At 41.6% G+C, this 25,232-nt stretch overlaps 1 protein-coding gene across 1 annotated transcript; it reads left to right on the top strand.

Moving 5' to 3' along the window:
* DYNC1LI1 (dynein cytoplasmic 1 light intermediate chain 1) lies at positions 1 to 22,641 on the top strand. The gene is made up of 13 exons (XM_072329439.1): positions 1 to 283; positions 481 to 554; positions 9,224 to 9,340; positions 11,216 to 11,446; positions 14,183 to 14,352; positions 15,493 to 15,586; positions 17,116 to 17,251; positions 17,613 to 17,724; positions 18,509 to 18,568; positions 18,689 to 18,733; positions 19,657 to 19,777; positions 19,937 to 20,095; positions 21,157 to 22,641. The coding sequence occupies exons 1-13, from the start codon at positions 168 to 170 to the stop codon at positions 21,267 to 21,269; spliced, it is 1,548 nt and encodes a 515-aa protein (XP_072185540.1). The 5' UTR covers positions 1 to 167; the 3' UTR covers positions 21,270 to 22,641.
* The last annotated feature ends 2,591 nt before the right edge of the window (positions 22,642 to 25,232 follow it).

The raw sequence follows: 25,232 nt of genomic DNA, 5'->3' as shown, positions 1-25,232 counted from the left end.
CGCCGTCCGACGCAGGGCCGCCCGCTCCGCCTCACCGGGGCGCGGCGCACCTCCCTTCACTCCGCCCCCGGCTCCCCACATCCGGGTTCCTGTCAGCCGCCGCCGCGCCGCCGCCCGCTCCGCGTCTCGGGGAGGCGGTTGGGCGGGGAAGGGAGGAGGCAGCGAAGATGGCGGCGGTGGGGAGAGCCGGTTCCTTCGGTTCCTCCTCGGCATCCGGAGCCGCGAACAACGCCAGCGCGGAGCTGAGGGCGGGCGGCGAGGAGGACGATGGGCAGAACCTCTGGTAATCGCCCGCCCCGCCCCGCCGCCGGGCTGCGGGCCGACTCGGCCGGGCGGGCGGTGGCTACCGGCCCTGCGGGTGCGGGGAGGCGGGGGCCGCGCCGCGGGCGGGCGGGAAGGAAAGGAAGGGAAGCGAAGAGAAGGGGAGCGCTGGGCGTCGGCCCCGCAGCCCCGGCTCAGCCGCGCCTCTCTCCGCCGCAGGTCCTGCATCCTCAGCGAGGTGTCCACGCGCTCCCGCTCCAAGCTGCCCTCGGGGAAGAGCGTCCTGCTGCTGGGTGAGCACCGCGGCCCTCCCGCGCGCTCGGCCACGAGGATCTGAATGGCTGCGGGCGGGTGGATCTGCAGCTCGCTGCCGCTTCCCGCTCGGCCAGCCCTCCTCTCTCTGAGAGCTGCGTGTCGGCGTGTGGGAGCGTGGCTGGAGCCCGGGAGAGTCGTGTGGGCTCTGGGTGCGCCACGGCTCTTTGTAGCCCTGTTGGTCATCTCTTTCTTGAGGGCCTTTTCCCAAGTGTTCTCTCTCACCCTAGAGCTGTCTGTGGTTGTGACCCTTCCTGCTCTGAGCGGTGGCTTAGAACTTCCCAGCGAGGAGAATATTGTGCGGGCATTACGGGACTGTCTGGTGAACCTGTTACAGAACTTCTTGCCTTCTGATTTGTCGCTTGTTACATGATGTAACCGAGTAGGCTTTTGAGATTGGAGGTTCTGCTGATGTTAAAGGAAGATTGCATAATAATTGACAGCTTTTTACGTGATCCTTGGAAATGAAATTGGATAGCTGTTCTTGGTGGAGTTGGGATGTTTCTTCCTTCCAGTGGTGATCCTTGCCAAGAAGATTACGCTGTCTTTCTTTGTAGTGTAGTGTATGGAATACTGCTAATCTTCACTGATCAGTAGTGTGAGTCTGTGTTTCCTTCAGAGCTTGAGGACATCATAGAATGGTTTCAAACACTCATTCTGTTTGTTTAACCTTTTGTATAGAGCCATGCTGTTAATTTCTTTATGTAGCGCTTATAGGATGACTAAATCATAGAACCATTAAGGTTGGAAAAACCTTCTGATGTCACTTAGTCCAACCGCCAATCCATCCCCACCATGCCCACTGAGCACGTCCCTCAGTGCCACATCCACACAGCTGTGGAACACCTCAGTGTAACACTTCTTTTTAGCTGATGCCCTTTTTTTTTGCTGTTGTGTGATTGTCATTTCTCTTGTAAGAATTCTACATAATCTCTGTATTCAGTTGGCTGTTCCTTTGCAAGTCAGGGTGAAGCATGTGGGAAAGGAGAGCTTGTGTGTGTGCTGTACTGGACAGATTGAGGCTGGAGTAGGTGAAGCCTCATCTCTTCAGGCAGTTTCTCAGTTGTCCCAGGTTTTCTTTGTTTTTAAGCTTTTTTCCTTTAAGTAGTTTGTATGCTGGCTTTTTGTTGTTCATAAGGATCACTTCTTACCACAGCTATTTCCAATTTCTTTACTCTTAGAAAACTTTTAAGCAGGAATTGTCAAGTATGTTTTCACCTACTTTGTTAGATCAGTTACAGTATCAGCAGGTTAATTGTGCTATTTCAGCATTCGTTTCTAACTGTGTCTCATTTTTAAGAACCTATAAAACATTTCAAAACACCATAGAAAAAACTCAGGAAGAAGTGTGATACCAGCTGTCAGTTTCTGGATATGATGTGCTGTTTTATGAAATGAAGGTTAACATAAAACGCTGGTCGTTCTGTACTCAAAACTGACGAAATCCAGACTAACTTACAGTCTTATTTCTCCAGGATTGTTTCAGTCTTAATGTGAGGACTTCAAACTGACTGGCACTGCATGTAGTATAAAAGCATTTTTCTATTATTAGCACATACAACCATAGAAATACAAGCTTTCCTAAACAAGTCTGTACCACAAATATGCCCTGATCCCTAGGCAGTTCTGTCAGAGCAGCTATAGCCACTTCATTTAGTACATTATAGCAATAGGAAACATGCCATCCCTGTTTTCTTAAGGAAATGAGCTTGTCTTGCTGCCAATTCTAGGTACTGTTTTGAAAACAGCTGAAAAGCGTGTAGCCTTTGTTGTTGAATTTTTCATTCTTTTTTCCCCCCAAACTCTTCCTTCTGCTTTCTTGTACAGTAAAGGCGCTGAGCACAAGAGATTGGTGCTTTTTGTTGAGTGTGGTGATAAAGCTGATGCTTGCTGAGAGCCCTCTTGTTCATTCCCTCCTGCAATGGTTGTACCTGAACCAGCAAGCGGGATAGTTGAAGCAGCTGAAATGTCATCACTGCAGGTTATGGATGGAATCCATAGCAGCCCAGAATGTGTGAAGGCTTGAATTCAGAGGCCTGAACTAATCATGTAGTCAATAAATTGCAGCATGTATTCAAGCAGTAATGTGCAAAGTCATTCCGTGATGCATGAGAAAACATGTTCCCTAGCTTGTAAACCAACTGAATAGCTGCTTTCTAGCAGGCTTTGTGTTTCATGCATTCTGATCTCTGAAGCACAGCACAATCCTTTGCCTGCAGTTCTCAGGATGTCAAACCATCCAGTGACACGTGCACCCAACTGTGTCTATGTTGCATACTTACACTGCCATTGAATCATTAGTATCTGCGCTTTCTCTGTACTCTGCTCTGTAATAAAGGCTGTGAGCAGAGTGGGCAGTCAGTGCTCAGCTGCCTCGTGTGCACATTTTCTTGCTTTGCAGGGCCAGGCCTGTCTGTCTGAATCTTTGAGCTCTGCTTCTGTCTATTGGCTGTCAGAGTGCTTGAGAAGTTCCCACGGTCTATACAGCTAATTTGCAAGTGCACTTTTTTACGTGCACATGTTTTGGAAATGACTTACTGTAGAGAACAGGTATATCCCAAGGAGTTGTTTCAGCTTGTTGCTTTCCTTGAGTGGATTCTTGAACTGTAGTGAGCTTCAGCATTACATTTTGAGACAGCAGATTGTTATGAGACTACAAAAAAATAGTATGAAATCTTATTGCTTAATTTTACTTGTCCGTTTCTTTCTTTTTTTCTGTTCAAATGTTTGTCAGCTCTGCCACCATCACTTCATCACTGAGGCTGATAAAATGTTGCTTATTGATTGTATCTTGTTGTTTATCTTGAATGATTTGTAATTCTCTACTCTTGCAAGAGTTGCCAGGTAACTTCTTTTCTTCCTCTTCAAATCTAAACTTGAACTTCTTCACCTTCTGTGCGATAAGAGCCTTCCAAATGTAAGCCATGTTCTGTTTCAGTCAACAGAGTTAGGGTGCTAAAGTATCTGTTGTTTTGATGGGATATTTACCTAGATAGTGTAGCAGCAAAACAATTAGGTTACTGTTTCAGAATGAAGGTGCGCTTTTGGGAATGTTTTCCCTGTTCTAACTCATTTTCCAAGAGGCCAGAATGAAATGAAAGTTGTGTAGTAAGCCTTATTGAATCATAACAGCATGGGAAAGTGGCATTTTTGAGCTGCATTTATTTTATTTGTCTCTGCGTTGCCAGTGGTGCTGCTGATGCCTGGATCTATCTCAGAAATAGTTCTGAAGGTGATAATGTGGAAGGAATTGTGTTTCTGTTCTCTCCAGGTAGGCTAGTGATGGGAATACTAATGAAGGCATCCCTTTGATAGTAGCACAGCGTTATTCTCTTTTGGTAGTGAACCTGGGTTAAAATGCAGTAGGTGACTTACTGCTGTGTTACAGAGACTTAGTGCTTGCCTTAGAGGTGTGCTGCCTGTATTCACTGTAGAAATAAGTAATACTGCTCTACCTGTTTCCGTAGTCAGCCCATCTATTCTTGTGTTGCAAGACTTCACAAAAGGATGCTGGAACGGTTGTTTATGTTGTGCTTTATATTCTGCTGTTATGCAGAAGTACAGTTAGTGCTCCTTGGAAAAGCTGTTTAATTTTTTAGTGCCACAGTAAAACCAAGCAAATGATGTGTGAGGAGAAAGATGTTTTCAATGGGGTAAAACAAAGCTTTTTGTCTAACAAGCAAAGTCTAATTTGATGGTGAGTTATTTGATGACTTAATACGACCTACTGACTGTGAACTTGCGCGTTGTTTTGAGGAATTGTGGAGAAGAATCTCGTCAGCATCATTAATTTTGTTCTTCCATTCTCTGAACGCAAACTAAACTTGGCCTACCCTGATTATTTTGGTTTTGCTCTGCAGAAGGCATCCTTCAATTAGTACCGTATGTGTAAGCAAGTCTCTTTCACTGGTTGATGTGAGGCTGTAGAAAAGGCAGCTATGAGCCTGTGCTTGAGAGAAGGGTTTTATCTGGAAAATAGCTGTAGTGCACATGCCCTTGACTGTAGTGGGAAGGCTGTTGTGTCTCGACTCCACTGGATTAGGGCTGGGAGGTTCCACACTGCATAGAATAGAGATCAGTGAGATTCTGGGAAAGCTGCTTTGTGCTTGATAACTCAGTTTCAAGTTCCATCAAGAAACCTTTGGCATTATGGCTACACACGCAGCTTTTCAGCAAATCCACTGCTTTTCAAGCTATTGCCAGGGAAAAAAAAAAAAGAGCCCCTCATGGAAGAGGGGTAAACCAACAATACTGATGAAACAAGCATTTTGTTTTGATGATTTCATGTGTTTTGAAGATATTTGGATATTTGGAGAAGATTTATGTAAGTGCAAACTAATGTCTGTCATGGCAATAATGAATTATACTCAGTGGAGTTCTGTGTGCTGTAAGAAATTAATAAATGTCTGCCTTGTTCTAAGACAAGCGATAATCTGCTTCTCTTTTCGTTTCCTAAACTGAAAGAGAAGTGGAAGTATGAGTAGTAAATATGGATAGTTATCAATGTTTAATGGAACAGATGTTCTGTAACCTAAATTGCCTCAGGGTATGGGGCTGGACAGCACCCAACCAGCAGGGAGCAGAGCAGGGTTGTGTAGCATCCTGCGCCTTGCTGCTCCTGGTCAAGACTGCTTGAGTGTTTTGTCAGGGAATGAAGGAGCAGCATGGGCATGGAAGTGAGATGGCTTTTGTTCAGCTGAATGCAGGGCTCTCCTTTTGCTTAACAAGATGGTGAAATACCGTGTAAGCAGATTGCTTTGATTGCTTCCTAGCTCGGCTTCCGGAAAAATTAAATCTATTGTCTCTCATGTTTGTATTCAGCTTTAGCGTACGGCACTGCTTGCTGGCAAGCATCGCTTCTGTTTCCTCACGGTGTGATTAATGTGTAAGTGCAGCTTGATGCAGTGGGGAGTTCTTTAAGATTTATCTTAGAAAAGGAGGGGTTTTGGTTACTTACAAAAGCAGGATGCAAAATCTTACGTTTGCATCTTGAGTTTTATTCTGCCTTGCAGTTCTGGAGCAAGAATTGCATGTCGGAAATGTTTTTCTCTGTGAGTTTATGTGTGGAAATTTGATTATCACATCTTTTGAAGTAAAGAAGCCAAAGGATTTTCTGCCTCAACATTTTGGAGGGATGAGGGGTATGATGATTACTCTTCCTGGAGGTGCGTAATAGCACTTTGTCTTGCGCAGTGTTTCAGTAGATCTTCAGATAAAATGAAGCACCTTATTTCATAACGTGAACAGGCAGTAAAGCTTAAGACCTAGGGATATGAACTGTCCCTTTGGTTTGATAGTAAGTCCCACTGCTTTTTCCTGCACTTCAGGGTTACCCAGAGACAGTGACAAAACAATATTCTTAAGTATGTTAGGGTTCAGAATGTCAAATGCTACAGGTGTGTGTGTATCCACATGTTCTTATTTGGAAAAAAAAGAGTATATGCACGCTCTTATGGATGTGCCTGGCAGTAGCTACACTAGTTGTATCGCGGTGCTGTCACTTACCCCTCAAACTTAAAATAACCAACAGACTTCCATTTCCTCACCAATATTTTCCTTGTCCTCTGGTGAAGGAAAGCTTCAGTATATACTAAAAGCATTACAGTAAAAGATTTGAGTTTAGGAGTGTCTTTAGATGTTAGCATTGCATGCAAATAGAATTTGTTGAAAAGTCATTAGAAAGCCAAACTATACTGCTGCCGTTTCCCAGCGTAACGTGTGTGTATTCACAACTGGTTGACTTTTCAGGAGTTTTGTTTTGAAGGCTTTAGGATGAGAAAAAAACAGATGAATAGCGAGGATCAAATGTATTTACAGCTATCGTGGTTGTGAAAGTGTGTCCAACGTGCTTAAGAAACAGAGGCAGAATGGAGCATCAGGACTTTTGTTCTCTTGTTAGAGGTAATCTTTTCTTACTTCTTCCAATGAATGGTACGGGCAAGGAGGAAGAAAGTCCCCATTTTTATTGTCTGACACCTTTTCCCAGACACTGACTCTAATTTGGCTTATGAATCTTTTGGGAAGTCAGCATCACCTGGGGCACATTTGGCTAGGCAGCCATCCTGCACCCTTTTGAGTAGTTCTGTTTGTAGACTGCTTAGTTCGTGAATTACTTTTTTAGACCACTTGTCAGTGTTCTTTTTAACACCTTTATCCACGTGTCTTTTGGCTTCCTTTATGTCAGCTGTAAATCTCACTGTTCTCTTCATTTACCCGCTTCATTAAAGAAATGTTTGGAACTTCTCATGACCACAGGTGTTTCTTAGGTTCAAATTACAGGCAGTTTTGCTGAAGGTGCTGAACTTTCCTAGTGCAAGTAAGCTGTAAACTTTGTAACCACATATGTGAAATGAAGTAGAAAGCAAGAGAACTTAGCTGGAGCTCAGCTAGCGTGAGCTACTTGGGAAGCTGCAAATGGCAATCCTCTTCAAAAGGAATAAGTATGGTTTTGTCTTGGTATGAATGAACCAAAGCCACCTAGTTTTGTGCTTTTTTTTCTTTTTAATTTAAACCTGGTAAAACACCTGTGTTTCATACAGAAAACTTTGGATACAGTAACAGCACCTTTTTGCAGCATACCTTGCCAGTGTGACAGCTCAATTGAGTCTCCTCAGTTATTTGTAGATGACAAGTTCAAGAGGTTGGAGTACTTTGGTAAAGGTAGGGGAAAAACTGTAATTCATCCGTGGTGAAGAGTTTTGAACTGTTCACTTCTCAGGCAGAATTTCTTATTTAAGAGAATATTCATATAAGAAAAGGAAAAGTTTGAATAGAAACTTGCTGTGCTTTCCAGCATTTAGTTAAAATTACATGTAATTGTGTTTCCTTATGTGTGCCCAGACTTAATAAAGTTAAGGACCTCGCAGACTAGTTTTCCAAACAAACTTAAACTGTCATAACTTCATTTTTTCTCAGTTTTTACTTTTCTACACTTAACCAGATCTTAAGCTTCAGTTCTGGTCTTATTTTCACTTGGCTTTAAATGCCTTTTCGTTCTGTTGCCTTCTTGGTTACTCAGAATAAATAGCATTATGCTTCCTGGTAGCTTCTAGACTATTGGTCACATCTGAAGCTGAACTCTACATTGAGTATTTCCTACAGCAACGTTGGGCATTTTGTGTTGGGAAAATTCAACATCATCCTATCAGCATGATTTTTCTGGTGTCTTCTGTGGCTGTTTCTGTGGTCTTGTTAATCTAGGTGTAATATTCATCTAGAGGATGATGGCCAAGTTCCTCTAAAGGGAAAATTCATCCTTATACATAATAGCAAATTATTGCTCTTGCACTTCTTTCTTTTTTACGTAGTGCTTATACTTCCACTGTATTGTTGAGACTTGAAAAAAACAGTTCTTTACATTAAAGACCATGACAGGCATAAAGCTGATGAGGTGTTCAGGAACCTGTTATTAATTTTGACTTTGTAACCTGCTCTGGGAAGTTACTAATCTCTGTCTTCACTAACTCTTATCTATAGAATCAGAATCCTTAGAGTTGGAAGGGACCTTTAAAGACCATCTAGCCCAACTCGCCTGCAGTGAACAGGGACGCCACAGCTGGATCAGGTTGCCCAGGGCCTGGTCCAGCCTCACCTTGAAAGTCAGTGGGGGCAGGACATCCACCATATCACTGTGCAACCTGTGCCAATGCCTCAGCACCCTCACTGAAACATACTTTTTCATTATATCTAACCTAGTTCTCCCCTCTTTAAGCTTGAAACCATTTCCCCTTATCCTATCACCATCTAAAGAGTTTGTCCCCTTCTTTCCAGTAGCTCCCCTTTAGATATTGAAAGGCAGCTCTCAGGTCACCTTGGAGTTTCCTCCAGGCTGAACAGCTCCAGCTCTCTCAGCCTGTCAGATGTGTTCATTGCTTTATCAGATTTGAGAAGCAAAACCCTGCTCTATGTCCAGATGTACTTAGGTTACTCTTTTGGACTAGAAAAATGGTGCATGAAGTTTTCCAGCTCCAGGATGTGTACTAAGAAGATTTTCAAGAAGAGTCTTTGGCAGCAGTCGAGCAGTTATAGTGTGCTTATGATGTAAGGTTCACTGGCAATCTGAGGTCGTTTTTGAGGGGAGGGGATAAGTAGGCATTAAGAGTGGGATCAATGGATCTGGGCTGCAGGCTGTGTCAGAACGTACAACAATAGTTTCCTGTTTTCCATCTCCTTTAAAGCTTCTTCAGAACCGTGGAAAAGATTCAAAGAAACCAACTCACCAAATCATAAGGAAACAGTATTGCCCTATTCAGCCTGGTGTTCTGCCCCGTTTGACTGGGGAGAATTGTCAATGGTGTGCTTTTTGGTTGTGTGATGAACTCACTCTCATGTGGACCTACTTGAGAAAGACTTTGGTTACATGTAAAAGACTGAAATTGTTTCAAGTGTTAAGTTAGCTTGTAAAATAGGTATAAAAAGCTTATTCAAAAAGAGTAGGTACTGTCGTAACTGCCTTTATAAATAATTAGAGATGAAACTTAAGATGAAGCACACACTTCAAACAAATGGATGCACTGGGCAGAGCCTTCTATACTTTGAAAATGTAATGAGCTCAGTTGTCCTGTTAAAGAATGATTCCTTCTTGCCACAAATGACTTCTAAATGCAGCTGAGTTTAAAGATTGAGCCTTATCTAATTTCTGTCTCTCCAGGTGAAGATGGAGCAGGTAAAACTAGCTTAATAGGAAAAATCCAAGGAATCGAAGAATACAAGAAAGGAAGAGGCATGGAGTATTTGTATTTAAATGTGCATGATGAAGATCGAGATGGTAAGTTTCTAACAACATTTTAAACCGAAGCAGTGGTTCAGTATTGTGATGTTTAGAATGAAGATAGGATGGTTATCTTTCCCATTAGTAGGTCAGTTCAGTCCACAAGCAGTTTGTTACAATGAGGTTTCTCATTCCAATCTCCTTCATGTATAGCATGAGTGACCAAGCATGAGGAGGAGAGAAACCACTTAAAAGGCTAAAAAGGCCAGAAGAAATGCAGTCTTTTGCAACATTCTGAATGGACGGTAGGCAAAAGCGTGCTCGTCAGATCTAGAGGGAAAGGTGTTTAAGAGTCACACTACAGACATCTGCACCTGTGGAATGCTTAATTCCACACTGTTGCTTAAATTGAGGGGGAGAGGGCAAGGGAAATGAGTCTGTCAACTATTTATGCACTGTATTATAGAATAGCTTGGGTTGGAAGGATCCTTAAATGCCAGTGAGTTCCAACCCCCCTGCCATGGTCAGGGATGCTTCCCACTAGGCCAGTCTGTCCAAAGCCCCATCCAGCCTGGCCTTGAACACCTCCAGGGATAGGGCATCCCCAGCTACTCTGGGCAACCTCTTCCATTGCCTCATCACACTCTGAGTGAAGAATTTCTTCCTAACATGTAACCTGAATCTCTCCTTTTTCAGTCTAAAGCCATTGCTCCTCTTCCTATCACTGCATATTAAAAGTGCCTCCCCATCTTTCCTGCAGGGACCCTTTAGGTACTGGAACGTCACTGTAAGGTTTCCCTACAGCCTTCTCTTCTTTGGGCTGAACAACCCCAGCTTCTCAGCCTCTCTCCATAGGAGAGATGCTCCAGCCTTTTGGTCTCCTCTGGATGCACTCCACCTGATTCATATACTGCCTATTTTGAGGTCCAGGGCTGAACGCAGTACTGCAGGTCTCACCACTAGCTGATGAAGTGTAATGAATTATCTAGAGGCAATGCTTAGAAGCAGCTGAGTGTGAATAAGAACATACAAAAGTACTTATAGGTAAAAATGACTTCTCCATGCTATGAAAACAAATGCGGGTTGAAGTCAAAACAGAGTTGTTCCTTCTAACTTCTGAAATCACCTACTTTCTTGATTTCCACCTCTGGCTATTGGTCTCAAAGATGACTTGACAGCACAAGGTTAAGAATTGGTTCTGAATGTCTTCCTCCGAGTTTCTGTATCAAACAATGAACATTTACTTGAAGGCAAGATATAATTAGATTATGCTATCTAATTTTGGATCACTAGCTCCTCATTTACTTCAGAAGTGTAAATGAGTACACTGTTTTGGTGGAAGAAGCAGTAGGATGGCCTGTTTGCATTGTGATTGTCCCTTACAAATCTGAAGGATAATTTTCTTGCCTGTTTGCTATCCATCTAAACCATTAAAGCTTGTGACAGAAACTTGCAGTTCTGCTTCAATTTTCTGATGGCCAAGATACAGCGTTTTATGTGCACATCACACTAAATGAATTCAGCCATCCCTTTCCAGCCGTTGTCTGCTCAGCTGTTACAGACTGCCATCTCCCCTTCAAAACTCCCCCTTCTAAGTTGCTTTTCCAAGAGAACCATTTTCCCTCTCAAATTCTGAAGATTAACGTTGGAAATATTTGATTTTATCTCTGAGTTTTCATCTTCAGGTACTGTGATCAAGACCTTCAGCTATGGCTATTAAACTGAATTCTTCAAACTTCAGTGTTTCTGAGGGGCAGGGGCTCTCCACAAGCTGCAGTTTGCTGGGATGTGTGTGTGTGTGTTAAGCTGACTGATTAAAACATGTTTCTTTGTTTTCTTGACTTGTATTTTACTTGCCTAATGAAAGTGTCATAGTTATTATGGAGTGGACAGTTGCAAGTGAATCTCAAAATGTTTCTTCTTTTGTTATAGACCAAACAAGATGCAATGTACGGATTTTGGATGGTGACCTGTATCACAAAGGTCTTCTTAAATTTGCAATGGAGTCAAGCTCACTAAAGGACACTCTAATTATGTTGGTAGTTGACATGTCAAGGCCTTGGACTGCAATGGATTCTTTGCAGAAATGGGCAAGTGTTGTAAGAGAACGCATTGACAAGTTAAAAATTCCTCCTGAAGAAATGAAAGAAATGGAGCAAAAGCGTGAGTATTCTGCAGATATTCAGGGATCCACTGAAATCTAACAAGCTTAATGCTTTCTGCACAACTTCATATCTCCACTGTAGTCTTTTTCTCTATTGTAAAGGTGGCTTAAAATCAGGAGTTCTAGATCAAGGAAGGATGAATTAAGCTAGGTTGAATTCAGTCTTGATTCCTAGAGATTTTTCTAGATAAGGTTTATCAAATGAAAGAAACGTCATGGCTTTCTCTTTCATATTTAATTATTCTGAAGGCAGATGTTGACCTTTTACACTGCACCAGTCTTTTACTTGTTCCTGTCATCAATTAGGCTAGATAATTTTGAGTCTTTTTTTTGCTTAACAGAAGTGTGAATGCTGAAAACATTCAGGATGCTTTCACGCACAGTAACGTTTAGGCCCTTTCTGCTTGAGGAGTTATTCTTGACATGAATGCAGCTATGTGTGTTTTGATTTGGGATGGCTTTTTTTCGGCATGAATATGCTCTATCACTTTCATATCTTTTTAACTTAAATATGCAGAACATAAGGTTACTGCAGAATTCCTTGAACTATCTGACTCAACTTGCTGGTGTCATTTGGGCAGCCGTCATATTTCACTTGGGGTACTAAATCATGAACCTTGCCCCTTCGCCTCTCAGAATCACTACAGGAAGTGACCATTTGGGATGGCTGTGTGTCAAGATCAAATAGCGTGATAAAAACTTTATTTATTGAAGTCTGAAGTTGGTCTCTTCCTGCTGGAAGAAGGGGACAGAGGAGTCTTGCTGTGTATTAAAATCACCACCAGTTTCATGATATGGTTTTACTAGATGAAAGTAGGGATGCAGTATCTTGGCTGTCAGAATTGTGGAGATGGTAGCTTTGCTTCTTTACCGACTGACTGAACAGAACAGCAAAGTCTTACAAAATCCAGAAAGTTTAAGTGACTGAGTCATGAAAAGCAGCTATTCATTAAAAGTTTTGTTTGCTGTTTTGTTCTCATAGTATCATCTGGTCAAATACATTAGAGATGTTAATGTATGCAAGCAAGGCGTAATAGTAGCCCTGGACATAATCTAGATATGAATTGGAGCCTCCTGTGCTGTGGCTTCACGCACTGCTTGGTGGTAGCAGCCTGATGGTGCTGGAAGAAGGGGACAGAGGAGTCTTGCTGGAGTTTTGGCCATATATTTCTGTTCTATTCCTGTACCAGCTTCGTTGCTCAGGAAAGGCTCCCATGAGCTGATCTACCTTGCTAATGGGACTGAAATCTACTGTGTTTGGATTCTTCTGGAGGCTCCTTGCTGTGTCTTCTAGTTTAAGCAGCCAAACTCTACTCAGAGGTGGACTTTCAGGGAATGAAGACTGGTTTGGGAAGGCACTGGGGGGGATGCAGCAGCTGGGTGTGAAGGGCTGTGACAGCTCTTCCTGTTACTGAATTCAGCTGTGTCCAGTGAAGCCTCATAGCCTGATCACTGTAACTCTGCCTCTAAGGGAGACCTGAGATTATATTCCAAAGTCTCTGAGTTGATACAGTATGTTAATCTTTTCTCTTCCTTTGAGTATCCTGGTGTGAGCTCAGGATTAAAAATGCAATCAGTTTTGGAGGCTCTCAGACCAGACTGAAGGAGCAGCGTTGCCTTAATAAGAACCTCAATCAACTGTGGAAGTAGAGATGGTAATCTGTACATGTGCTTCTTTTTATTCTGAATTCTGGGCAGAAGAACCTGAATAATTTCAGCCCAATGCACCTTTATCCTGGGTGCTGGATAAGCTGTTGGTCTGTTAATTCACCCAGTGCTTTTCTAGGTAGGAACTCGGGGCTTAAATCATTTTAGAAAAGGTAAGAATGGATAAAGGCAAATCAGGAAAAGCAGTGAGGAAGTAGTGGAGTAGTGAGCTGCTGCTGTGTGTGATTCAGCTGTGTGATTCAGCTAAGTCATCTTGCTGCCTGGATTTTTAGCTGAATCAGGCAGTGCTGCTCATGGAAAAGTAATGGAGGTGGTTTGGGATAGAATCCTTTTTGTGCTGGGTGAAATCAGACACTTGATGTGAAAGGTACAAGCATCTGATGCCTGATACTGCATCCCTGGTGGGAAGAACATTAAGTGACCTTGTAATTAGAGCTTGGACATTCGCATCAGAACTTAACAAAAGTTACACTTACAACCTTGTCTTTTTTTTTCCTTCTAATTCTTGTTGGACTCTGACTTGCCTTCCTAACTAAATTTTAAAGTAGTATCTGATCTGTTGTAAAGTCATGCCAAATATTTCACATACTACTACTTAATAACCTAGTTAATAACTAATGGTTTTTTTTGTTTATTACTAGTATAGATACATGGAGCAGAGAAGTGTGGACAAGGGACTTTTAGGTCAAACGTGCTAAATGATACGTGTAAGGCTTGCTGCTGTTTGTGCTAACAGATTTCATTAATGTCACCAAGAACAATGCAAAGGAACTCGTTTTTTTAGGAGATTTATCAAGCATTGATAGCTAACAGCAGCTGCCTAGTGGCTCTTCCACAGTGCTAAAAATCAGAATGGTTTAATGTTGTCCCCGTGGACACTTAGAACTGGCCATGTTCTTCTGCCTGTGCAAATAAATGAGTGGCGCTTGCTGCGTGTTCAATTCTTTCAACCTACAGCAGCAGAAGTACTATAGTACCGTCAGCGATAGTAGAGATCAATGGCAGTGGAAATCAATGTTGAAGTACTAAAGTAGATCATGTTTCAATATGACTTTTTTTCCTTTCAGTGGTAAGAGACTTCCAGGAATATGTAGAACCAGGAGAGGATTTTCCAGCTTCTCCACAGAGAAGAAATACTTCATTACAGGAAGACAAAGATGACAGTGTGATTTTACCCCTGGGTGCAGATACACTAACATGCAACTTAGGCATTCCAGTAGTAGTAGTTTGTACAAAGGTTTGTTTCACATTTTAGGTTTTTTGTATGTTTTATTAAGGGGATGCTGCAAATTGTGGATTTGGGGTGGGAAATTCATGGTTCGAAATTCATTCTGAATACATTGAATAGGAATTCTCATAAACAGGCTTTATGTTGAAGGTCGGGAATCTTCTGGAAGCCTCAATTGCATGTTAATTTGGGTATAGTATTTCCTGTGACGTTACCGGTTTTCAGGGAGCTGAGAAACACCTCAGTCCTGGTTTTGCTCTCAGAAATGAGCTAGTCAGTAAGCAACTGAAATTCCCTTTAATTTACACAGCCATTCTATATTCTGCAAACAATGGTTTGGGTTTTTAAATACTTCTGGGTTTTGGTGTGTTTTTTTGTTTTGTTTTTTATTGGAAGGCAAACAAGTTCCAGGCTGCTAGTTACTAGAGCACTGCTCTGCTAACGTTGCTCAGTTCTTGGGGTGTTTCTGTGACCTGATTTGGTTTCTATGAAATACTTCACACTTTCAGTCTCGAGCAAAAGTAGCGTGGTTCTTGTGTTTTGTTTTATTCCATGGCTTTTCAGTTCTCATTGGCATTAAGCATACTGCTTCTGCAGCCCCTGCTGGCCCACAGTGAAAGAATAAACCTTTTGATGCATATGCTGTTACTCCTCGAGGAGGCTGCTCCTTTGAGAAGCACCTGTGTTGTTTATAGTTCACCTCCTGGTTCTCCATTATTCTTCCCTCATCACAACCATTCTTTTTTTCTTCTCGTCTCCATGCTTCTTGCTTTGGTTTACCTTTGCAATGGGTTAGCAAGTAGCCAGGCAAAAAGACTATGCCCTGTGCTAGCACAGCGTGTAAAAGCATTGTGCAGAAAATGGCTGTATTCAATGGATCGGTGTTCAATAGAGATGTTGATTTATCGCATAATGTGGTTGCAGTTGGGAAGAGAATGGAAAAGGGCAAACATTTTAACTCCCAGTTTAATGCAGCCCACACGACATGCATGCCAAGATGCGTATTTCTTTTAAAAAAGATTTTATGTTTCTAAACAATCTCGGGTCACTTTTCCACCTATGGCGCAGTTGTGAACAGGAGGTGCAGCAGTGCTGCTGCTTCAACAGATAGCTGGAAGTGGTATATTAATTGTGTGCTTATTTTAACAGTGCGATGCCATCAGTGTTCTGGAAAAAGAGCATGACTACAGAGATGAACACTTCGACTTCATTCAGTCACATATCAGACGGTTTTGCTTACAGTGTATCCTTAAACACGTCATAAAGGCAATAAGGACTCAAAGCTTTACATTAATTGTGGTCAGCTTAAAAGAATACTTGCATCTCTACCAAAGCTGTATACAGCCCCTTTGTGGCTGGATGTCTGCTTTGGTTATTCCCTACATACAATGCTGGGTTAAATATTTCTTCATTCCATTGAATAATTTCAATTAATTCATTAGAGATATGCAAGAGTCTGGCATGTCCCCTTACTTTAAATTTCTTTCCTTGCCATTTCCATATTGAAGAATCAGTTCCTAAATCAGCTCCCTAAAATAACAAGAAGATGATTCATTTTAGCATGGAATCATTTCAGATGCCCATAAGGTGTTATTCTATTTGACTGAATATCTGTTGTCTTCAGTGTTCGGTAATCCCACAGGATAAGGTGATGAGGGAAGAAAGGAAATACGAGTTGCTGTGGGAAAGATCCCTTGGCTTTACTGTTAGTAGGCACAACATACACAAACTGTCACTATACTACAGATAAAATGTTGTTTAGGTAGCTAGGTGTGCCTTCATTGTGTCATCATAGTGTGTGCTGTAGTAAGTGGAAGTCTAAATATTACTGGAAAGACAGCAATTAACAAATTGAGAGGTAGTTCACAACCATGGGATCCCATTAAAGTGCTGTGATGGCACCTACTTTGGATCTAGTTTTTTAAAATGGAGTTACAGATAATTGCAGTAAGTTCTATAGATGAAGAAAAGGAATATGAAAGATTAGTAGGAATTAGTCCATGTAAATTGCCATATGCAACTTAGAACTCTGTTCTGAATGTTGCTGAATGGGAATCAGATCTTGTTAGATTATTCTTTCAGAATTTGAATTTCATTTGTGTAGAAACTGGTCAGGGTTTGGGGCATTTTTATTATATCAAAGTGAAAACTACTTGAAACATTCCTTGCTGCTTTTATTAATACTGCGTGTAAATAATCTCCCTTTGATACTGAACCGTATGGGAATAATAAGCACTCCTTTTAGTACTAACGTAGAGCACAACTCCTTTACTTTCCTTTGAAAGAAGATCACTCTGTAATACAAGAGCTTGGTTCCCAAATTTAAAAACCCAGCTGGGAAAGTGAAAGAGCTTTTGTATCCTTGGAGCTACTGGTGTTAATGCTGTAGTATCTGTGTCACATCTCTGCGTAGTCCTGCAGGATGGGAGAATGATGAGATAAGGGTACGGCGTGAAAGTTTTCATTCGCTGAAAGCAAAAGCAGTTTAAAAGACATCATAGCGAAGCTATTGGTACTGTGGGCTTTGAAAGTGAGAAGAGCCTTTAGTCAAAAAGCAAGAGATGAGTTGCCCTAAAATGTATGCGGGAAGAGAGACTTCAATTCTTCAATAGCTTATTCCAAAAAATAGCATTGGAATTTGTTTGACCTATTTGATTTTGGTATTCTGCTTCAATGTTTCAGGGGAGATAACCCTTAAAACAACAAAAGTGGGTCATTTTCCTATTTCTTACTAACCACTAAAGTGGAGTTTTCTTTAACAAGCTTACTCAGATGGGGCCGCGCTTATTTACACGTCGGTAAAGGAGAACAAAAACATTGATTTAGTCTATAAATATATAGTCCATAAGTTGTACGGGTTTCCTTTCAATGTTCCAGCTGTTGTTGTGGAAAAAGACGCAGTATTTATGTAAGTTATCTGCGTTGTTGTGTGTCTATGATGACAGCATGCATTTGTGCGTGACTGCAGAGCCTTTTTTGTCCTGTGTTTGTGAAAGATGAGTGTGACAGTCTGCTGAGATGGGGGATCTGGAGAGGCAAGTAGGCTGAGATAACAAATACTCACTGCCTCGAAGAGGAATGATAAACCAGGAGGTGTTTCCTTTCTGTTACGGTGAACCAGTCCCTGTCTGTAGCTACCTGTACTGGTCAGTTACCGCCTTGCACAGAAGAAAAGAAATGATGACAACTTTCTGAGCTTTCGGTTCTGTGTAAATGAGAATAACCTGAGGTAATGATGGAATTTGAAGCCAAATGATCCTTCTTTCTAGTCCTGCAGGTTGGGATAACGACAAGAAGATTGGCATCTTGCACGAGAACTTTCAAACACTAAAAGCAGAAGACAGTTTTGAAGACAGCATAAGAAAACCGCTGGTCAGAAAGGTACAATGAGATGTTTTAGAAATGAAATACATTTTGCTAATAATTTTGGCAGCTTATTATTTGCTTGTCACCCCGTCAGCTGTTGGAGCTTTGCTTCCAGGATGGTGATAGACTTGTTTTTGCTTATTTTGTCTTTTCATTTTGTTCTCAGTGTTTCCTTAGTGTTTTGTATAGCTCTTCTCCAGCATATGCAGTTTGTTCAGAACATTTCAGTGTATTTCTTCTCTCGTACCATTTAAGAAAAAGGCGGAACTGTATGGAAAATGTGCAGGGATTGAACAAAATGCCAGCAAAGTGGACTCCATGTACATGTAGAAGCTATTGAGACACAGAGATGTTTGCCTTCTTTCTAGCAAAGTTAAGAATTTGGAAGTGATCGTTTTCCAAGCGTGAATTATTTCAGCTGAGAAAACTTAATGCTGTGTCCTTGCTGTAATCTTCAGGGGAGAAACCAAGACATACCCGATGTGTTGAGTACTGAGTCCAAGGGAAATGTAGCTGGCAAACTTTTTGCGTGCTTATATATTGTAGATTATACATTTTGGCATTTGCCATGCTTGCTTTGGCAAAGCTGCTTTTTGCTGTGTAGACCTGGGATCGAAGATGTTTCTATTTCTTACACCACTTCATCCTAGTGCGAATGTTACTGAAAGTAACACCAAGCTTAGGCCAGGATAAGGTGACAACAGGAGTGGGAGAGCGTGCATCTGTGAACAGATACAACATAAAGCAGAGGATACTCAGTATTCACGTAGATCCTGATTATTTTTCTTTTCTGTTGCAGTTTGTTCATGAGAAAGAAATTGTTGCAGAAGATGACCAAGTGTTTCTTATGAAGCAGCAGGTAAAGTTCTATGAAACAAACAGCTGATGTTTTATCTAACAAGATTCTTGAGAGAAAAATAAGTTTGGTAATACCTAATAATACGTGGGCTTATTGGATGGTTGGTTTTCTTTTTTGCAGTCGCAACTGGCGAAACAGCCACCTACTGCTGCAGGACGGCCAGTGGTGAGTTGTAACAAGTATTTCGATGCCATCACCTGTATTTGAGGGCTGTTTGTTTCTTAACTGCACGATCAAATAGTTTTGATCAGTTTATTTGTGTAAACTACGTAGTGTTTAAAGCCTATTTCTCACACTGCTCTAAAAGGATGACACTTCTTTACAGCTAGGCATGACAACTTGTATTGGCAGCAAGGGCTAAATGCTGTGGCTTTACTTCTTATGTGTTAGAGTGCATCTAAGCAGTTACTTGACTACCCTTTCCATCCCAAGAGTGTGCCAGGGACCAAACTGTATGTCAGCTGAATTGCTTTGGTGAGTTTTATATCCAAAATCTGGTGCTGTCAGTCTAGGAATATTGAAACTCTGAGGGGGGAAAAGAAAATAAAAAATAAAATAAAAAAATATATATATACATGTAACCATATATATATGGTTAAGTGAGAATTATGATGTCTAAATTCAAAATAACTAGAAAGTAAGAAGCTTAATAGAGAGCATGCAAATTTTTAGAGATGACTTCAACTTTTGTTAGATGAATGGCAATTTTACACAATCCTACGTTATCGTTGAAGAACTGAGGACTCTTTTGGGGGGTTTATTTTGTTGGAGTTTTTTTGTCCATTTCTTTGTTTTCTTTTCCTTGGACTGCCTTTAATCCTTCCTACATAATTGTTGCCACGTGGTGTTGGCTTTCCAAGAAGCTGATTTTAGTTCCTTTACAATCTCATTGGTGCCGTTTTCACTGTGGTCAGAGGAGCTATAAAATAACAGCTTCACCTTTCCTCACTGAGGTGCCTGGGGGGAAGCTTCAGCGGTGCTTCAGTTGCACTGAAGTTAATATTTGTAATAATATTCATATGCAATTACAGCGCATGATTGGATTCTTTGGAAGAGCTCTTTTAATTTTCTCCTCTTTCTTTGCACAGGACGCCTCGCCAAGAGTTCCTGGAGGATCTCCTAGGACACCAAATAGATCTGTGACATCCAACGTCGCCAGCGTTACACCTATCCCTGCTGGGTCCAAAAAAATTGATCCCAACATGAAAGGTACCTTTGTCTTGTTGGGGACAAAAATTAACTTGGGGAAGTGCCTTTCTTCAATGTGCTTTTTTAGCATAACCGAAATATTGAATTGCTATTTCTCTGGATTACGTTTGGATGGCTTTTTGTTTTTTTGTCTTCTCTCCCATCCCTGTCTCCTTGTAGCTGGAGCTACCAGTGAGGGAGTCCTGGCGAACTTCTTCAATAATCTGTTGAGTAAGAAAACTGGTTCCCCTGGTGGCCCTGCTGGTGTTGGTGGCAGTCCTGGAGGTGGCAGCGCTGGAGGTACCGGCAGCAATCTGCCACCGTCAGCAAAAAAGTCAGGTATGCTAAAAAGATCAGCTCACAAGTTAGACCGAGTTGTGCCTCGTTCAGTGTTGTTTATTGGAAGTGTGAACACTGTTTCTTTCAACTGCTGCTTCATTGGATATGGCTTTTTATTGCCACAGTGATTCAGTATTGCCTGCCCTTCCCATGGCTCATAGAATCAAAGCAAGCATTCTCTTGTAGCTGTTTAGGCAGCTCATGCCATAAGCCATTTCAATAGGATTCAGATACATTGGGACTTCATTTCAAAGTGATGCATATCTATATCATCAGTGTTAAAATGAGTTCAATACTTTTAAACTTATTAATATTTGTTAAGCTTCATTTTGCCAGTGGTACAGCTCTGATTTCATGAAGGTTTTGACTGAGTGACTTCAACAATCAGTCAATTCAGTATTTTCTTTTGACAGCATGTTTAGCGTTCACCAGATGTCTGCTAGTGAGTCCTTTAAAGCTAGATGCATGCAAGACCAGGGAATAGGAGTTAGTGGAGGGGAGCAAGGGCCAAGTTTAAATGTGAGTGTATCAATGTTTGTGCTATCCCGAGTTATGGAGGAGGTTAGCAGAGGTGAAGAGACAGAGGAGTTTGCGCACGCACCTTGAGCAGCAGTGTCAACTTAAGCTGACCAAGTTTGTGGAACAGACTTTGGTCTGTGGTAAAACTCCTGATTTTTATTCAGAATTACTTCAAAATGCAGCTGGTGCAGCAAGTCGTACAGAAGTATTCATAACATAGAACACAGAGAAGTGTATTTTCTAGACTTTAACTCTTCATATGCCTACATCTTTATATATAGCTATGGAAGTCACTTTGAGAAATCTGGAATACAGGATGTGACTGTATTTCTTTGGGTCCTTTGCTGTTGATTTTTGTCCTTAGGCCTCTACTGCGTGTTTTGGGTTGCAGAGTAACATTTCTAGGATTCACCTGAAGCAAGAACAGGTTGTTTTTATTTCTTTGGCTTTTTTTGTTTGGCGGATTTGCAGATGCTTCTTGAGAACTGAAGATACAAAATGGTTTCACTCACATCACTGAGTGACGTGCATTTCTTTTGCAGGTCAGAAGCCAGTTTTAACAGATGTTCAGGCAGAACTGGACAGAATTTCACGGAAACCCGAAATGGTTTCTCCTACATCACCCACGTCTCCCACAGAAGGCGAAGCATCTTGAAGACACCAAATAAAACCAATTGTTCTGTTTTCTGGGGTAATTCAAACTTGCCTCTGCCTCTTCCTTCAGTGACTGGAACTAAAGAACTGAAACATCGTTTCAGAACACAAACAGTTTGTCTGTCTTTCTTTCATGTGTTGCCCAGCTTTACAAAAGGGAGCTGTACAGGTGAAAAATGGTATCGCATCACGTAGGGCTACTGTTCACAGTGCAAGAATGGTAGATATATTTCTGGGTTTTGTTGATAAGTCGGTGTAATTCTGTGAAACTGGCAAGTATGTCCACTTACAGATAAAGGTTGCTTAGAGCAGGAGGCTGATGCACACCGCAGGCACTTAATTTATATTGATTGCCCAACTCATTAGTTGATTTCAGTACCCTCTTAAGTAGAGCGTAAACTTCTAAAGGAGAGAACTACTACTGGCTGTTGGAAAGTAAAATCACTTGCACAAAACTGTAACGACAAACTCCAAATATACTCGAATGCTTGATTTGGAGCATGTTTGCAAACCTGTTTGATCTCCCCTGAGATCTACACTGCATTCAAAAACCCATGCGAAAGATTCATTCCAGACTAAGACTTTAAATTAGTGGCCAGTTTTTTGGTTGTTTTCTTTGATTAATTTCAGACACTGAATAAAAGATGTATAAAGAAAAAGCAGAGGTTAAATGTACAGATTATCAGTATCCAGATTTGTCTATATATATATGGCTCAGCCTTAATGTCCCCCACTATGTTTCCCATATTAATTATGGTTTAAGATTGGTCATCAAAACTGTAATCAGTTAATAAAGTGTTCTCTGCATTCAAATTTAAGTAACTTTCATTGAAGCCACGGTGTTCTTTGTTTACAGCTAAATTTGAGGATGTGATGTCAAACATCTTAAAATACACTTTATGCTGTGCCTCTCTTGGAATAGCATCGCTGGGAGAGATTTAGACTTCCTTGCAGCACTGTTTCTGGGAGGAACTGGATAAAAGTCTGCTGTGTTTGTTGCTAGGAGTAAAACTAGCTTCTCAGGCTTGTGTGGATTCTGCTGCAAGCACACTAATCACACCAAGAATCCTGATGATGACTCCAGTGTGTTAGAATGGCCTGGGTTGAAAAGGACCATCATCAAGTGTTGCATTGGACAGCTGACCAAGGTCAGGGCTTCAGCTTTCAGTACGCAAATGCTGAGCATCCCTTCTCTGTTCTGTTTTAAGCTTGTGGTCTTTTCCTGCTGATAGCCACGTACTAAGTGTAAAACATACATCCAAATCTAGTAATTACCAAGTCTAACTTTAATGAGTTTAAGGTTTTGTGTTGGGACTTTGTTTAGTTTCATTTGTTTTGGATTTTTAAATAAAAAGCCTTAATTTCTCCAGCTTATTTAGGAAACCTCTAAAGGCTCCAGATGAAGGAGTACAGTGTCTGTATTTTGAATGTGACGCAAGTCATCTTAAGTTCCAAATTAGGTTCACTCCCTATGGAAAAGATTGCAGCCCAACAGATTGGTACTTACTTCTCAGCTGTATAACTAGAAATATAATGTTAGTACAGGAACTAGCCCACATAAATCAGTATACACGTTCCATATACTATACATATTTTCATATACGCATTTCGAAGACTGCCATGTGTTCAGCTGAAATGTAAGAACAGGCTGGAAATAATGATCTTTTACCCCAACTTTTCAAGCCTAAAATTTGTAGAGCAGGTTTATTACAACCACTCTAATCAAAGACCTGATATGAGAACACAGAGGAGAGGAAATCCCCTAAAAGAGTTTATTGTGTTGGTAGTTGGTTCCTTAACTACACAGGTCTAGTTCTGAAAGTGCAAAGTGACTTCTTTATTGTGCAGTGGTTTTACAGTATTCATATTGCAAGGCATTTTGAAATACTTCGGTATGAAAAATTATCATCTGCTCTTCTTGTGTGCCAGGCCAGAGCCCTGTGCTCAGTAACACTAAAGGAAAGGCATGCAGGAGTGATGAGAAGTGAGACTGATGTTATCGGTGCTGTTATTCCATCTAGAACTGAGATCACCGCAAATGTCACGTGCCTACAGTTTAGAGCATGGAAGAACAATAATGAATAAGGAGGAGGTATCCTTTCCAAGCATCCTTTCATTCTTTTCACCAACAGGTGGCTTTGGTGCCTGAAAGAAGTGGAAATAGCCCTCTGCCACTGAGCCTTGCTTTGCACGCTGCTTCTGGTAAATTCCACTTTCTTCATCTGCTGTTGTCAAAGCTGTCCAACCAGCACAAACAGGCTGTAGGTAGTGATGGCAGCCTAAAGAGAATTGAAACTTGAAGCAGGGAGGCTGGCTACTTTGAGCTGGTGAACAGAAAGGCCAGGTAGAGAAAGTCCTTTCTTAGCCTTATTGTAAATAATAATGAAACTCTTTAAAAAGCAAACAGCTAGCAGTGCGGAGGGAAGAAATATATTTAGAATAGTTTTAAATACGCAGAAGTGACTTTTTTGTTTCTAGAACTTTGTTTTATGAAGTGAAATTCGAATGAGTCATTAGTAAGGTTTTCCCCGGTCCAAAAACTCCACCAAAAAAAGAATATAAGGCAAACCATCTATTCTGATGGCTTCTGATATATTGTCTAGCTTTCCCACTGTTGTGATGGTGATGCATGCCCTGCATTCCCAATGGGAAGCTTCTCCCACTGCACCTTCCAGGTCAATTCACTCTCCATGCAGTTGTTCGCCAGCAGGTCGCACATTTCTCTGTGTCACCTTCACTGGATCACCACCATAGGTAGAATTGTAAGCACTGCAGTTGGAACAGTGGATGAATGGTTCGCAGTCCCTACGTGTGCCAGTCCATTGTTCAGTACTCTGAATGAATTGTATTAAGTAGGTCTGGCTAACTCTTTAGTGAGAAAGTACGTTGTCCCTTAATCAAATTAAAATATAATAAATAAGATACTTGTATTTTGAAATAATGCTACTTGATTTGCAGTTGTAGAGCCATTAGCTGTTGAATACCTCATGGCTGCAGGATTCTTTTTATGCAGGTGCGTTGCAGAAAACCAGCACTGAGAGTCAGCCTAACCAAGAATTGGGAGACTCTAATCAAGTGTGGAGAGAGTATTTTATTTATTCTTGTGCCACGAAGGCTGCTCAGAAATAGCTGTTAAAAATACCAATTCCTGACCTCTGGCCACTTAAAAATCGCCCCCTGTGGCTAGTTAGTACAGTGCTCAGGCTTTGTGAAGTTCAGCTGCAGCGCTGAGCCCAGACAGAGCCTTTGGAGATGAGCAAGAGGCAGGAGATGCAACATGTGCGAGTCTCGTCTGAGTCTGTCTGCTTGTCGCAGTCCTCGCCCTGTGATTCCCACAGCTGGTCATCTCAGACAGGGCGCTTGTGTGAGAGAATGCTGCCAGATGCCAGCATGGGAACTGAAACCAGGGGAGAGCTGTGCCGATGACTGGCTGACTTCTGTGGACTTTCCCAACTTGTTCTGTGGCAATCTACTTCACCACTCTTCAAATGAAACGGAGCCCGCCTCCTTCTGTGGTCTGGGCTTTTAAATTGCTTTCCTATCCTTATACTTGCTTCTCTTTTGACCTCCCGTGGAGGAAAAGTAAAAAGACAGAATTGTATTTCTGAACATGGGAAAATGAGAGTTCATTTGTGAGAAGTCAGGTCAAGGGCGGGAGCCTCGCTGCTGATCTTGACTGTGAAGGATTTATGTTTCTGCTTCATCTGGGTAATCCTGTAACGCAGTACAAAGCTAGTTCCAAAGGTCCATTGGGGCTTCACTTCATAGAAACTGGGATGATAGCTGGCCTGTACTCACCATATCCCAGGGCTGACATTTATTCAACTGCTTTGTCCCTCCAGTCACACTTCTTCTGTGAATTTTCTTCAATGCGATGAGGAGTGATACCTGTGTTATAAAGCCATGCTGTAATCTCCCCTAACGACATAGCTTTCTCCATGTAATAGGTACTGCTTTGTGGTCA

Source organism: Excalfactoria chinensis, chromosome 2, assembly GCF_039878825.1.
Source record: "Excalfactoria chinensis isolate bCotChi1 chromosome 2, bCotChi1.hap2, whole genome shotgun sequence".
NCBI classification, from domain to species: domain Eukaryota; kingdom Metazoa; phylum Chordata; class Aves; order Galliformes; family Phasianidae; genus Excalfactoria; species Excalfactoria chinensis.
The sequence above is the reverse complement of the archived record's forward strand: the minus strand, read 5'-3'. Positions and strand labels throughout refer to the sequence as shown.